Source organism: Drosophila gunungcola (genome assembly GCF_025200985.1).
Source record: "Drosophila gunungcola strain Sukarami chromosome 3L unlocalized genomic scaffold, Dgunungcola_SK_2 000014F, whole genome shotgun sequence".
Classification (NCBI taxonomy): Eukaryota; Metazoa; Arthropoda; class Insecta; order Diptera; family Drosophilidae; genus Drosophila; species Drosophila gunungcola.
The window spans coordinates 253605-270515 of NW_026453182.1; the positions used below are offsets into that span (position 1 = coordinate 253605).

Genomic DNA, 16911 nt, shown 5'->3' on the forward strand with positions numbered 1-16911 from the left:
GCGGGCTCTGAGATCTGGCCAACAGACAGCTCCAATAAGTACACTGAGAATAATATATTTAGGTTTTCTGAATAATATAACATAATATAAATAATTTAAAAGCAAATTTTATATTTTTAGTCAAAAGTTTGCAAAGCAGTAAAAGAGACATTTCCAACCCTTTAAAGTATGTTTGTTCTAGATGAGCATCAGTACAAAAACTAGTCTTTCGTCTGAAGCTCAATTGATTAAGCCTTACCAAAAGTTTTCTTTCTGGTACGGGTAGTAAAACTCGGAACGATCCGAATCGAAAAAATAAATACAACAAAACATAACTTTCCTGTGCGAGAATTTTTATGAATATTTTATAATTATAAGTTCTAATTTATAGATATTGTGCTGTAAATTTATTTTGGGGCTACGGTTTTAATTTTATTAAGATCAGATTCATAATATGTAGATGTCATACGAATTCAGCGGCTAATCGAAATAGCTTCCTTGTGTAAAATCTAAATTTAGCTGTTTTAACGAATTTTTTATTTTGGTAAGAGCTGCCGAAGCTTGCTTCTTTTCTTGTTGTGGTCTAAAATTTTTACATTTAATTTGAATCACGAAATTGTGGTTCCAAAGAATGTTATAATTTCTAATTCGGTAAAGACTTAAATATTTTAAAGAATTGTATAACCTAAAATCTTAACAAGTTCCCATGGCCATGGTATTCATCTTTAAAGTCTCCTTTTGTGTAGACAAAGTATGTTATGAAGTACTAATAAATACCTTAATGGATGAAACAAACTATAATAGGACACTATTACTTAGGTTTTCTTTTTTAAGTTCCCTATAGGTGATTGTTCATAATATATTTTTGTCTGTGCATTGGCAGTTGTAGCCCTAGTGCATTCAGTTGTCATTCTCTGGGCAGGTTGTTTCCCAAGTGCGGTGCTCGGTTTTAGGGGTTGTCGGTGTCCCGTCTTAACGGCAACTGCGCCTGCGTCTGTGACTCGTGTGCATTGACCTGAAAACTCAGCGCGCCTTTTTAGTTATTTATGCCTTGTTTTCGTATCAGGTATATCAACCAAATAAAGGGGAAGGGATGACAATCTATAACGAATTAGTTGATTGTAGTTGAAATTCAGAGATATTTTATTTATACTTAACGAAATCTTTTCAGATAGGCAATCGACGATATAACAACTAAGATAAGTTTCAAACTTACCCAGACTTCCAATCAAAATATTAATTAATTTTATCTAGTTATCAATGAGACCTACTCAATAGTTTCAGAAATCCATAATTAATAATTAATTCTTATTTCTACTATGACTAAGCCTAAATTGATTTTAAATATAAATTTATTTTAATTTTAATTTAGAATAGTTTTTTTTGCTCATTTCCTACTCCCAAACCCAATGAAAAAATCCGATAACTTTAAATTTATTTAATAATTGTTTTTCGTTTTCTGATTGAGACGATCTTTATTAATGCGAAGCTGCTTTGTTTATTAGTTTTCTGGTTTTGTTCGTTTGTTGTTTTCCAATTTTTCGTTTTTTTCAAATATTTTCTCGTTTATAACTAATTTTTACTTGGTTTATGTACTTGGTGTATTTACATGATGTTCGTTTCTGGAATGCAATATTAATAAATTGGTTTGTATTATGCTCAAGGTTGTGCATTATAAAAAAGTTTGTTTTTTAATTATTACGTTTGGTAGCATTGTGGGATTTTTGGTTTTTGTAATTGATCTTTAAGAAATCTACTCGTATGTGAAATAAATTGGAGAACAGAAATCGCCCCAATGGCTCAACTTGTTTTCCTTTTTTTCAACGTTTTTTATATATTTTTTCTCTAGCAAACAGTTCTCTAGCAAACAGTTCAGTTTGACTGGCATAGATTAGCAAATATTATTAAAATTAGAAATTAGTTTAAAGTTTTTCGATAAAATGATTTAACTACTAACTTTCTTGTTTTATTAATATATACATTCCGTTCATAGTAATTACAAATTATAAGCCTTTTGGGTATTGAGAATTTAAAAAGTGTTTCGAGAACTGCATTAACTACCCATCAAATATGAGTAAATTTAACAGATTTTCTTAATGCACTTAAATCTCTTGTGTTGCCTTTATTAATTTTCTCTTTTGCTAAATTCATTAATGCTTTTTAAGGGTGAACTTTAATGGCTTTGTTTTTAGATCTATTTCATTTAAATATATTTTCATAATGTTACTGGTCTTTGGATTAGCTTCTACTTTGTTTTATCAGCAGTTTAGCTTGTGAGGAGTTCAAAACAATCCCAAACTGAACTCGTTATAGGACACATAGGTCGGGTTCCCATTAGTAACAACTCAAACTGTGTTTCGCTTGAAACCTTCTAAGCAATCAATAAGTTTTTAATATTTTCAAAGAAGGCACCTTCACCCAAATCGATTGCTAACTAACATTTAAATAAGTTACGTGGTTAAGCAGTTCAAAAAACGAATCGAATATAGTTTCTAAGGGTCCATCTTTATCATATTTTATTTGTACATTCCTTATATTGGCCACATATTCAGCAAATTCTACTCACATTTTTACCCTTTTCTATACTTTCACAACAAAAATATTTATTCTTGGACGCAAAAAATTTGGATTTCAGCTTTTGTGTATTTTGTGTTCTATGAAAGCAGCTAATTTTACAAAAAAAACTCGGAATTATTCGGCATTGCTTGTTGAAAGTTTACTTAGTACTTGCATTTCATCAGAGAAACTTTTGTGTTTTTGTAAATTGCAAAAAGATTGTCCTTGTCTTTGGGTTTTCTTTTCTTTAAATTGTTTATTAGTTTTTTTTTGTTAAAAGAGAAAAAGAGCTTGCAAAATGCGAAAAGAAAAATTCCCAAAAAATCTACAAATTCTAAATTCATAACATTATTTATTTGCAAAAAGCATTTTGTGTATACGCGTATTGTGTTCTATATAGATAATATTGTTTAAACAATTGGTAACGGTGGCCCTCAATAACCTGCTCTCAATTAATTTCAATAAAATTTCGTATGCAAAGGTTTGTTTAAATTTATGTTTTTTTGTGTTGTTTATCACAAGGTTTAAATTTGGTTTAGGCTTAAATTGTTTGAAGTATAGGTCGTGCTTCTTTGGGTTTTAATAATATTTTATTTGTCCTCCAAACGTTTTGCAGAGCGTTCGACGACATACATTTTATCTAAAATACTTGGGTGTTAGTTTTGTGAGTTTATAGTTGGGTTGGCATATGCTTCATAGCTACTTATGAGAGTTTTATAAAGTTTCTTGTCATATATTTTTGTAAATATTTTAGTTAGCTTTCATTTATGTTTCTTCTTCTATGAGCTTTGATATGTATTTTAATAAAAGGTTTTAGGCAATTCCTGCTGCTACTTAAAAAGGCGTTGATGGATTAAATAAAAAAATGAAAGTGTACAAAAATTCGGTTGTAAACTGTTTTTAGTTAATACATTTCTATAAAACCAAATTATTTCGTATGTTTTCTTTTCACCTGGTTTTTAGTTTAGGAAAGCGTTTTCTGTGGTCTACTTTGCGGCGGTTCCATTTCTACGAATTTATTTATCAACTCCTGCTTTATCAATCGAACATTTATTGAAAAAATAAACAGAATTTAACTAAACATTTAAATAAATATTATATACAGTATAGCGTAACGTGAAGTCCTGTGTGATGATTAACAATTTGTGTGTTTTGTTTGTTTACTCTTTGACATATGCGGAGGCATTTCAACTCATCGAATTGAATGGAACAAAACAGGGTTTTAATTTCATAATATTTGACTAGAGCTGTTTGTAAATATATAACATCTATGTATATGTGTATAAACAGGTTTGCATCTTCGACTACTCAAATAGGTAAAGCCTTAAAGCTGTTTGGTTTGCGTTTCATATTTCATAATTATAGGCTAGGTCTTTTTATCTTCTTGGATCGTGTTTTTTTTTTTGGTACTTTCAGCATAAATTTCTTTGCTTAATAAATTGTTTAAATATTATATATTACAATTGCTAGACAGTGTTTCTTTGGTTGGTATAATTAACTAATGCATTTTCGAGCATATGCAAAAATTTGCAAATTTAATTTAAAGTTTTTTTTTTTTGGTTTGTTTCTACTATTTTTAAAAAAGGCAGTCGAAAATGTTTCTTTCGTATGTATGCTCATTTGCATAAATTTAACTTTCGTAAATATTAATTATTAACAACTTATTCATTTTGGTTTTATCCCCGTTAACAACTCAGTTTAAACTAACTTTTTTCATTTTGACGTTTTTATCACTGGATTTGTCATGTTTTTGCCATTTAAATAATCGTTAATGAATAACTAGATGTACTTTGTGTTTCCCTTTGTTACATTAAAATTATATGACTTTGCAAGGCCCTAAAAATTAGCAAACGAGTTTTCATGTCAGTTTGCATGGTTCTCTACAAAATACTTTACGAGTTTTGCATTTTCTCGCCGTTCGAGTTTGCTTTCCTGGCATTGCTTCGGCAATTTAGCGTGTTCAAGTATCTTTATGTATGTTTATGCATTGTTTTTAGTGTGTTTGCTTAATTTTACGAAAATCCTTTATAGTGTACAAAGAAGAATATCAGAAAAATGGCATAAGCAGTTGGAAATGTAATTCTAGCGATGACATCGATCGTCTTGGCCACTCGAATCGGATGAGGTGGCTCTTTTTTCCGCACTTGAACGAAGCAGGTCTGAAAGATAAATGCAAATATGTAAATATTTCTTCAGAACTCGTTCAAAAATAAGTTTCTCTTTTGCAAAAAAATCTTTAATATAGCTATAGAACATATTGTAAAATTTTAATTTAATATTCATTTAAATTTGGTACTGTATTTGTATTATATTTTAATTTAATAGTAAAATATAAATCAAATTCAAAGTTAAAACAGAGTGAAATCACATTAGGTATGACTGTTTATTTAATAATGTTGAATGCATTTTTATCATTGATTTATTAATTAAAATAAATTTATATTTTATAACAACACTCTAATTAATTCAGAAAGTATGTTTATAATTACACTTCGTTATACCATAAATGTTTTTTAATAAAAATATACTCTTCTAATAGATTTCAATGTGCGGAATCCGAATTTAGCCACAAAATATTTGTATTTTGAATATATATTTGCCAAAACATTATGAATTATTTTTAGCGGAGTTAGCGGAGCAGTTTAGACCAGATATTTTTAAAAGCCAACATTTTTTTTTGGGAAGTGTTGCACTAGCTACACCAAAGTCTATTGGAGTAGTATTAAAGATTGTGGGTTTTGTACCACTTCCTATCCTCAGAGAAACTTATTTTCGAGTGTAATTTTTGGGGATATCTGGGGACAATCTCACCTCCGTGGCACAGCCATTGTTCGCTGAATGGGTGCACGGACTGTTGCTGCCGCCGCAGGTGGTGCAGGCCACGATTTCGTTCGGGGCACCGGCGTCTCGTCGCTTCTCGCCCTGATAGACGGCGGTAAATTTAAAAAACTTATTCGTTAATTTTCATTGGGCCATGGTGGGGGTTGGCAAACAAGTTGGCAATTTTACAAGTCAAATACAATTTGTGAAAAAGGAGTTATTTACACATACATACACACACATACGCATACGAAAAAAGAACGTAAAATTGGTTTTGGCAGTTGCAGTTTGGTTATATTTTGGTTGTTTGCAGTTCGTTTTTGCAAAAACCCAGCAAAAAGCGTATAAGTATGTTTAAAATATATGAAAAAAGGTAGAAAAAATATTTTATTTATTAAAGTTTATTAAACATGTGGCACAAAAAGTTGAATTGAAACATAATTAAAATATCACTACGAAATTGATCACAAAAGCGCTTAAAATGCTTTTAAAATTTTAACTACGGAAATAATTTAACAAAACGATTAAAATTGTTAGGTCGGCATACTTACGGGCTTTTAAATGTTATTATAATTAGTTTTTATTTATGTCAGTGGCAGCAGTTGAAAAAGCAAAAAAGATCAGATTCGATTTTAGTACATGGTAGTCTATTTATAACCATAGCGCAATTTAACTGAATTTGTTGAAGTTTTTGTCAAATTTTACTAAATTGTTTGCACGTACATTATTTTGTTCATTTGTTATTTTTGTTTAAGCTATAGCAATTTGTATAGAATTTTGTATTTCGATTGATATGAGAATGGCATGAGAATTTTGCTGTGTTTTTATTTTTAAGTAGGTTGAAATTAAGATGGGCACAAATGTGATGAGAATTTAAATTTCAAATTTAAATAAAACGCTATCTGTAATATTGAACGGTTTTAAATTCTTAAAGTTTCTGTTATAGAATGTATAATTGTGTTTTGTTGTAGGTTAAGTGTGATGTAAATGTTTTTTTGGGATGGCGTTCTTTGTTTTATGAAAACGAGTATATTTAATGATTGGCTATGAATACATACAAAGTTAGTTTTTGTGCATTTTATTCTGTGGGTTAAAGCGTGCTCCATATTGAGTATTACTGCGCAGAGGTGATGGGGTAAAACACAACAAAGCTAACAGATTTAAAAATGGTACTCTATGTACAGGCTTCTTACTATATAAGCACACATTGAAAAAACAGCTAAGGGTGTACATGTTATATCTTACAATACAAGTTGGACGCATTGAATCTTTATATTGAGCTAAGATTAACACTCTTTTAATTGTTTCGTCTGTAAACATTTTTAATTGCATAACTGCACTGTTACTTTGAATGTTGTAAGCTTAATTAACATCAAAATTTGTGAGCGGTTTATAAATTGTCCAATGGGTCGTAGGTGGCAGGCTAAGAAATTAACTGCGTCCGTTCGCAAGTATGCTACAATTTATTGCAGCTACAGTGGCACGTACTACCCAGCTGCATCCGAAAACGCCAACGAAGCAGGGGGAAAATTCAGGGCATTTTCCGGGGAACTGGTTGGTGGCATGGCTGGGTGGCAGCTGACTTGTCTTTGTTTGCCAGCAGCTGGCGGCCATTTGCCGAGTCCACAAATGCAGCCAAAGGTGGCTGGAGGGCTTGCGAAAATAGGAAAGCCGGGAAAATGGGAAAACGGGAAAATGGGAAAAGGGGCAGGGAGGGAACAGTTACTTAGGTAAGATGTATTATGCGGGTGTGTTTAAGCAGCCAGAGAGCCGGATAACGTGGCTGACCTAAATTACACACGGTAGCTGTGCTAGAACTTTGCTTTGCGTTAGTTTCTTCAAAATCAACAAGGTATTTTAGATGATAGTTGCTTCAAGAGTAGTTTAAAAATATACTGGATTCGAATATGAAACATTTACATATAAACTGCAATCTGGATAATTTATTTATTGCACTATATTTATTTAAGGATCTTATTTAATGATTTCCGAAAATATTTAAAATATTTTAAGGATTATTATTATTTGAGATATTATTTAAATAGTATTCAAAGAGTTCTCAAAAAATTAGAGTTCTCATACATTTTACGTTAAGTGGTCCCTAAACTGCTTATTAAGCAATTTAATTTTATTAACACAATACTGTGAAAAACTCTTAAAATATGTATGTCAAGCGAAGATTTATAGGCCCAGTGCAATTAGCATTGGAGGAAAAACGGGAGAAGTGAAGTATCTTCCCTCGTGAATTTTCCGACGAACTTTTCTTATTTGCATAAGACTCCCGAAGGAGAAAGTTCTGCTTTAAAATGCCAGACTCAAACTTTTTCGCTAAAAATCCTTGCGCATCCTTTCGAGAAATGTTCGGCTATTATGATGCATGTACCGACGCGCTTTATTTTCGTTTTCATTTTCATTTCCATTTTCATTTTTATTTCCGTTTTCATATTCATTTTCGTTTGCGTTTTCGTTGGCGTATTCTTTCTCCGCTCGGCCGCAGCATCCTTCGTTGCCTTTGCTTGTTTGTGTTCCATTCTCGTGTCGTTGGTTTTTCCGGTGCTCTCGGGCTCATTACGGCATTTTCCACTTTGGGGCTCTCATGAATAATTATGTTGTCCTGTTGCGGCACAGTCATCCCGCTGTCCACCTGGCCGGGCGCCAATTTAAGCGCGTACCCCATTTTTAATTTACATGCTAATGGTGGAAAACATTTTCCCCGCCACCTTGTTGTTGACGCTTTTCCGTTTCTGGCCGCTGCAACTCCTTCCCAGTGTATTGTATCCCGGTGTTCTGCTTCTGTCGGAAGTCGATGCCAGCGTTTCAGAACTGGCCATAAAATAGTTTTGCCGGAGCACGGGCTTTCATCACGCCCACTTGAGTCGGTTTTATTTGCTTTATGCCGGTTGCATTCCTATCTTGATGGCGACGCTGCTCTTCCATTCCGATAAGTTTGATTTACTCCGGCACTTTTGGGGGACGTTTAAGTGATTTATGCGCTGGAAATTGGTTGCAAATCTTAACGACGTAGAGTCTAGTGTAAGAAATTTGCGCCACCATGATATTTGCGAAAAGAAAGCACCAAAGTTTTTATGTTAAGCAATTTTGAAAACTATATTATAAACTTGCACGCTAAATAATTGTGAGAAGATCTTAAAGTTGATATAGATTTTTTGTGAACCCATGAAAGTAGCCCATTGCACTTAAAATAAATTGATGTTAAATTTGCTAAAATTTAAGGTCATTATTGTAAGGAAAAATTAAAAACCCCTAGAGTTTCTATAAGCTAATGACTAAATCACTTTGTCCAAGGGTAATTACTTGAGAAAACATTTTCATTGCTTGCATTTCATTTGGCAGGAGAACTTTGTCTGGCTTTTAACCCTAATGGCTTAACCTTTTGTTTTCTTTCGGCTACTAATTCCCCTCAATTCCTCATGTCTAATGCAGTTACACTTGTTTGACGTTGTTAGTCTTTCATTAAAAGTTCAATTGCAAGTTTTGGGGAAAAAATCCAACTTTGAGTGTGCGTGTTTGAGGGTGTTGTTTGGGTGCATTTTGTGGGTGTTTTTTTTTTTTTTTTGGCAATGGCAATGGCAAATGGCAATCAAAATAACCGCAGGCAATCAAGTTTAGTGAGGGGAGCACACGGCCAGGGACGAGCTTCGATGTTCGCCTTGGGGCCAACTTTCTTCGTGCTGACGTTTTTATTTGGCTCCGGCTTTTGTACATTGTTATGGTTAGTTGTTAGTCGGTTGTGCAAACAACAACAAGAACGAATTTTATGTTTTGTTAATTTTTTTTTTTTGTCAGAGTGGGTTAGTTTTGGGCGTGAGTCCTCTACTCACTGTAGCTTCCGCATTTGCGAACGCATCCGTGGCACTGCACTCGCCGTAAACCGAGGCGGGTGAATTGGAGCGTGAGGCCTTGCGGCGCGGTGGTTTCAGCGGCAGGGGCAACTGGCGTTCGGTCATTTCCATATCCTTGGCTGGTTCCGCCACCAGATCGGTCTCTGCCTCGATCCGGACCACCAGGGCGGGTGTGCTGGTGGCCACCGATCGACGGAGAGCCAAGGATTCCGCCTTCGCCTCCGCCTTCACCTCCTCCTTCGCCTCCTCCTTCAGCTCGTCCTTGAACTTCACTTTCGTGTTGCTGGCACCGGAAGTGGCTCCGCCCGGCTCTTCGTATATGTGCTCAGTGGGTGGCGGCAGTCCACTGGGATTGGGGGACACAGAAGTGGAAGGACTTCTGGCCGCCTTCCGTTTTATAGAACGTGCCCGCAGATTGTGAACCGCAGCTCCAATGATGCCGCCATGCGCCTCCTGCCAGCGCATGCCACCGCCGAAGAACTCCTCCGGATCGGTGGTCCTCGGGGTTCCGGGCGTGGCCACCGAGGAGGAGGCGGCCGGGGTGCCGCTGGACATGGGCGTGGCACCGCCCATCATCGACATGGCCGGCGTGGCCGCGGCGCTTGCCTTTTCGGAGGACAAAAGCGGCATGAAATTCGCGTTCGATTATTTCCTACAGAGCAGTTTGGTTCAATGGGGATAGTTTTTTGTTTTGGATTGGTTCTGAGCTTTGGTTTCTTTATAGTGTTTGTTTATTTTTTTGGTTTGGTTTGGTTTTGTTTCGAACGCGAGGAAGAGAAAGACAATTTTCGGAGAGAGACACACAGGTGGTTTTAGTCAGGATAATCGAAGGCCACACAAGTAATTGGGTTAATTGATGGGCATTATCAAGAGGGGTTACTTGGACTAAAGCAGTTGTCGTGAAGTGGTTAATTGGGTTGGCTAAATAGTTCCACAAATTAGTGGCGTCTTGTTGTCTATTCGATTATTTATTTAACATCCCTAATTGGCAGGGAATTTGATTTTAAATTGCTAGCTTTCGCTTGCGATAGTTCAAATCGCAAGTAATTGCGCAAGTTTTTTTCGTGTCTTGTTACGGAGTTCCCGCCAAAATGTATTTTTTTTTGTATTTTCTTTACAAAAGCCTCGTTAAAAAAAAATTATTACATTACCCTCTGTCATTTTGAGGGGGCTTAAAGTTATTCAAAAATATTTAAACTTTTTTTCATACATCCCCATTTTTTAACTCACAAGTTGAAAAAATATTTGCACTCTATTAAGAGTTTTTATTGATACCCATTAGAGCATTCAACGAATTTTGTTGGTGTCTCGTATATAGTTTGAGTGTTTTTTATATTTGTTGCTAAACATACAGATGCACAAAATGCAATAAAACTATACGCCTAAACAAAAAGCATTCAAGCAAACACAGACAACACAAAATAGCCAAAAACAAAAATGCTTCAGCTACTACAAGTTAGTCATAAATAATAGTGGCCAACATTTCCGGCACCACATTTCGCTTTTTTTGTTTGAGTAAACTAAAGAAATATTTGTTTTATTAGTGGTAGAGGGCGTGTCATAAAATCAATAAAGAACTAAACTCGAATGTATATTTGTTCAAGGCAAAATTCATTTACTAAAATTAAAATGTAAATCAGGGGCAAATAACAAAATTGATTTATAGCTTTGCCGATATAATTTTTTCGTATAAGTAAGAAGAGAAAGAATATTTTTCCATATTAATAGGTAATCGTTTTTTTTTCTCGCTTTTTGTTACAATTTTCTCTCGTAACATTTTTCCCAATTGTAAGTGACCTTAAAGTGTGTTTTATTGATATAGGTTTTTTTTTCATTTATTTTCATCATGAGTTTTTATATGTTGTGGTTGTAGTTGTCGTTTCTGCTGTTGATTGTGTGAAAGTAGATTTTTCAAAAACAATTATGCTACGCATATCGGGTATGCATAGAACTGGCTGTCAGGTGTTTAAGTACGTTACGAGTTCGTTTATGGTTGGTTAATAAACGAAAAGCATAAGTAAATTATGGAAATCATTATTATCTTAAGTATGGAGTTATATACATTGAAAGCGAGTGCGAGTCTACTAGGTAATTAATTAAATTTGAATTATAGTTATTGTTATTTTCATCGATTTCCGTTGAGCGCGAAATCAAATTAAACTCTGTTTTCGGGAACACAAAACACAAAAACCAAAATCGAAACAAAACTTGTTCAATGCATTTCATTAAAGCGAAATTCGCATGCCATTTTTTCTTAGGTTTACTTTTCGCTGTTTGGACGGGAGGGGGATAAGGGACTCGGGTGTGTTCCAGTGTGTGTTTTAGTTGGATTGTGTGTGTGTTTAGTTGGTTTTTTGCTGCTGTTTGCTGCTAAATGGTTTTGTTAAAGTTTTCTGTTTTCTCAGGGGGCAGGGCGGGGTGGTGCATGAGTTGTGGTTGATAGCTTACCAAAGGACTTGCAAGAATTACTCCGATCCTGCTTAGTACTGCTGGAAGACGCTGCAAAAATGTACACAAAACAATGTTCATACTCAAAACACACTTTAAGTTTGGTTTGGTTGTCATTTTGTTTGGGTTTAGTTTTGGTATTTTTCTGTTGGTAATTTAGTAATTGTTTGTTCAGTTCTCACTTAGCTGCTAATTTTGAGAGTAAATTAAATTTGGCTAGTGGTTATTCAAATAGTGGCATATCACTAAAATTGGGAACAATGTTCGATTTTTTCGGTTTCGGTTTCGCCTTCGTCTTTTGACTCACTTTGATAAGAGGCGTTTTGTAATTGAAAAGTAAGTAGTTTTTGATGCATGGAGCTAAAAATTGGCATTGATTTAAGTGGCTTTGTGGCTTAATTAATTATTTAGGCTTTTTTAATCTTTTTCTTTTTTAAACATGCCACTTAAATTAATTCCCATAAAAAGGATTACAAATTCGTAAATCACATCAAACGAAAATGCTTAACGTGCATTATTAAACGTTTTGTTCTTAATTCGAAAAGTGCCTACGTAAAAACAAAATGCATTCTTTGTTGGTTTTATTTTGTAAAATCAATTTTAGTTTTTGTTGTTTCATTTTCGATAGAAATTAATGAAAACATAACTAAACATACCTACCTACGGGCATGTAAAACGATTCAATTGTTTTATTATTTTTATTCATATTATGTTTTGGTTTTGTTAAAATATTTGCAAACTAATTGGAGATGAATAAAACGCATTGTTTTCCTTACGAACGATTGTATTATACAACATTTATAAAATAATTGAAACATAACAGAAAACAAATGTTTAGGTTTCTATCGTAAGGAGAGGATGGGCTGTTGGCATTTCTCAAGGTAAATGCCACTTTGTTGGGTTAATAAAAATGCAAACAAATAATACAACTGAGCATTGGCACAATTAATACACATACATAGACAGTATTTTGGTATTGGACAAAAATCAAAATCAAATCGGAAATGTGTGAACAAAAATCAAGGGAGAGTTCGGTTTAAATCATTTCGTTATTCGTTGGACACACAAATTTACGTTTAGTATAGTTTTAAAAAGTTGTTATACAAAATGCTAAGTTTGGGATCAACACAAAGTGAGTTTTCATAGCGAGCATTTTGTTGTTGATAATGAAAATATGGCAATGGATCTATTAACTAAAGACCGTTAAATAAGATTGGACAGTACACTTGGGCAGGTGATCAAAAGTTGGGTATACGTAGATAGAGAAAGGGAGAGATATTGACGGATAGAGAGAGAGAGAGAGAGAGTGATAGAGAGAGAGACAGACAGATAGAAAGAGGGGACGCAACACAATGGCGGTAATCGAATTGTTTTTGACTGAGTTTTCATATATATTTTTCTGTTGTATGACTTGGGCTCAGGTGTTTCTGGCTTCTTGAACAAAAGAAGAACGAATAACTTGAATAACTTATATAGTACGAATGTTGGCTGTTGTGTTCGCTGTGTGTATTTATTTTTGTTTTTATTTTTATTTTAATATTTTTTGCCTTGTTTGCTTGTTTTAATATACAGTATTTGTATACATTTTTTGTTGGCCTTGTACGCTCATGTAAAATTCATATTTAATTGCTTTCAAAATGCATACGAAATTAGCTTTTTTTCGGGTCGGGCGGGGCTGCCTGGTGGTGTGAATCGGATTAAATGATTATTTAATTTACCTGTGTTACGGGATTCTCGCCGGGCCGATAGACGACGTTGTGCAGGGGGCGCTTACGCCCCACATAATTGACGCAAACGAACTCCAGCAGGGAGGCGTAAATGAAACACATGCAGACGCCGTCCCACACGTTCATCGCCGTCAAATTGGAAACAACCGGCAGAGTGCTCCGGAAACCGTTCGAGGTAGTGAAGAAATTCAGCATTGTTGTCACGCCTTCGCCCGGTTGTTGAAAAGTTGTTTCAAGTTGGTGATTGTGGATTGTAGATTGTAGAGAAACTTGCATTAGCCGTTTGACACGTAATTTGAAAAGCATTGCATACTTTGGGGCGGGGGCGAACGGGGTTTAACGGGGCGGAAGGATGTATGTATATGTATTGTTCTGTGTTCTGTGCTCGGTGGCATTAAGTTGAGTTGTTTAATTAGTTTTGGCATATGTACAAAAGTTTTCAATTTCATTTTTATCATCCGGCTCTCGGACAGGAGCCGTTATGTCATATTGTGTTCGATTCACTTGTTTGGTTTTATTTTGTGGTTCATAAAATGTGCAAAAGCTAAAGAAATGTAAACAATACTACTAAATTTTATGATTGGCAATAAATCTAAGCATTCGGTTTGTTTGTTTTTTTAAAGTGTCATAGAAATCTACAAAAAAATCGATGATTTAAAAATGTTTCGTTTTAATTTCGATGATTTATGGTATTTAAAATTTTGTATTCATATTCATAGCTTATTTTTAGCGCTTTTGCTTTTTGCTATCATTATTCTATTAACGTATTTTTTAACATTTGGATATATTTTATTTATAAGCTCTAAAGCAATAAATTATAATTGAACATACATTACGTTTTAATTAATTACTATGGTGTATTAAATGGTATGAATAATATTTATATTTCATCGTGCTGCAAATTACGTAGTTCTTTGCTTCATTAATCAAATTGTTCTTGGCTGAAGCGCAACTCCAAATCAAATTAATCAAGGCTAATGTTGGCATTTAATTTTAATTATTCAGCTTATGACTGTTCGATATAAAAAGCAATCTGTTCAATGCAAATGGAGCTTTTTAAATTATCAATCATGGTTGCCTAATTAGTTGCATCAACAATTCGCCAGCTGAATGAGTGCAGCGCAATTTAACTGGTTTCGCATACTACAAGGAGTTAGCTTCACAATTCGCTTCGCTGCATCTACGAACCCCATCGATTTTCAATTTGCCAACGTTTCGGTTTCCACCCTTCGCTTGAAAAAAAAATTAGAAGGAAATCTCTACGCTGCACTCAACAGCAAATGCTTCGAGGAAAAGCTCGAGAGGCAAGGGGGTCACAAATGAGGCAAAAAGATGCTGCCATGCTAAGAAGGAGCTGTTGTAAAATGCATGCACTGCACCCTGGTCCCAAATATAGAACTTTAGAATCGATCCAACCTCGCCCATATTGTGGCCTCATGTTAAGGAATTTGTTTCAAAAAACATATTTAAAAAAAAAACAGAATCTTCGCTTTAAAATAAACTATTTGAAAATAGCTCCCTCAACAAACCAATTTTTTTTTATAAACAAAAACAAAGGTTACTTAAATTCAAAGAAATATTATTCACAAATAATTCAAAGGAATAGTAACATTTAAGTGTGTTTTTGTGTATATACACTCAGAAAACAAAATTCCTTGACTTTAGGAAAAATTGTCTCATTTTTGGGAATAATTGCCTTAACTTTAAGCCTTCCAGACAAAATTTACGAAAACATGACCTAAAACGACACCCAACGCAATTATTGCCTGAAACTTAGTTTTAGTCATATTTTCCAAAATGTTGTATGGAAAGCACAAATTTAAGGCAATTATTCCTAAAAATAAGGCAAATTTTCTTAAATTTAAGGCATTTAGTTTTCTTTGTTGTTGTTCTTAAAGGGTTATACTTATATTGGATATCATATGTTTTTTTTTTTTGTAGTTTTCTTTTTTTTTAATTAAAATGCTCAAAAGATAACGGTTAAGTTTATTTATAAGGCTTCCCAAAGCGGAGGGTTTTTAAATTTAAATTAACCACAATAATAAATACTCTATAAAAAGAATATATTAGCTTTTTCTAAACATTAAAGAATACATGCAGTTTAAATTTGGAACCAGTGTGCAATGTCAGCAGTTTGACTAACAAAACGGCATCGCTTGCCTTCAGCCATTTCAACGTTTTTTGACTATTTATTTATTTAGTTTCCTTTTGTCATTGAAATGTCGTTTGATTGTGTTTGCTCTGAGCAGACAATGACAGCCAGAAATGGAATTATCCTTTCCTTTTTCGATTCTTACAATGCTATTTGAGTGCTTTGTCGTCGTTTTGTCACGAAAATATTCAAGAACATTATTACTAGCAAAATTTTTTTCAGTCCTGGTAGTTCTGTCAAAGAAAAAGGATCCGTAGAACTAGAAAGGTTTTAAAAATAATTTCATGCCTCCAAATATGATATAATTGACTTATCTTTAAGCATCTCTTTACACGAAATCAAATATTGTTATTTTTGTAAGTTAAATCAATGTTTCAAGCTTTAGTATTTTTCAGAGGCGGAACATGTTTAAAACCCTGATATAATAACAATTATACAGAGGCGGAAAATTATCAAATGCTGATGTAATAACAACCTTTTTTCTTCCATTTAAAAGGTATTTTATTTTTAATTTTTTCTGCAATTTAAAGTCTTGTTCACAGTCCTCATCTGCTAGTCTTTTATCCCTGCCTCAACTTTGTAGTTTTTGCTACACGGACAAAGAGCTTTCCGTTCTATTTGCCTAGTCCGTGTTGCCCATATGGCTTATGCATAAATCATCATGTATGATGTGGCCACCGCTCCACGTCATCATCATCATCATGGTCATCACAGGCATGTGAAATGTGCCACAAGGCGGTCCCAAAACCAGGAAACATCCGTGTCCGTGTTTCTGTATCTCCTGTCCAGACGCAGCTGCCAACGATCCTGATGTTTCGGCTGACATTCCCCCTTCTCATTATTTTCATTTTGCTTTCCCTTTCTCATTTTTTCCCATGATTATAATTGCACTAGCTCTGCTCCACTCGGCACAATCAGTTAATATAATATTACTTAAATTTTAAAATCTAAAAATTATTTATAATTCACAAACAATAAATATTTATTAATATTTGTTATTAGTTAATAAAGAGATTTAAGCTGTAACAAATTCATATATTTAGTAAACCGAAGAAAATATTTTCAATCAAACATTTTTATATACTGTGTTTAATTCTATTTTCAAAAGTAATTTTAATATATTTTTATAAATTATAGGTAAAATATAAAACATTTAACCACTTAGTGATATAAGTTTAAATCTGTAGTTGTATTTCTTTTGTTTTGGTTATTTTTATAATTTTTAAATTCGTTTATATCGTTAAAACTAGTAAATACCTTGGGGTGCTACAGAAATAACTTGGAAATAATTTAAAGTGTGTTTAAAATTTTGCAATGAAAAAATAGAAAGGTAGTCCTTCGTAATAAATTCAATGGTTTTACGGAT

At 33.8% G+C, this 16911-nt stretch overlaps 1 protein-coding gene across 24 annotated transcripts in view; it reads right to left on the bottom strand.

The window, feature by feature from the left end:
• Positions 1 to 1453: 1453 nt before the first annotated feature.
• The window catches only part of LOC128260112 (glutamate-gated chloride channel), a 56972-nt gene continuing 41514 nt past the window's right edge, over positions 1454 to 16911 (bottom strand). For 18 of the 24 annotated variants that reach the window (XM_052992849.1, XM_052992854.1, XM_052992864.1 and 15 more), the window contains 5 exons: positions 13385 to 13599; positions 11667 to 11717; positions 9198 to 9824; positions 5347 to 5457; positions 1454 to 4694 (listed from right to left, as the gene is read on the bottom strand). In XM_052992849.1, coding sequence (XP_052848809.1) covers positions 4548 to 4694; positions 5347 to 5457; positions 9198 to 9824; positions 11667 to 11717; positions 13385 to 13599 — 1151 coding nt within the window. In that variant the 3' untranslated portion in view covers positions 1454 to 4547. The remainder of the gene's footprint in view (positions 4695 to 5346; positions 5458 to 9197; positions 9825 to 11666; positions 11718 to 13384; positions 13600 to 16911) is intronic. The other 6 variants (XM_052992866.1, XM_052992861.1, XM_052992860.1 and 3 more) reach the window with 2 other exon arrangements.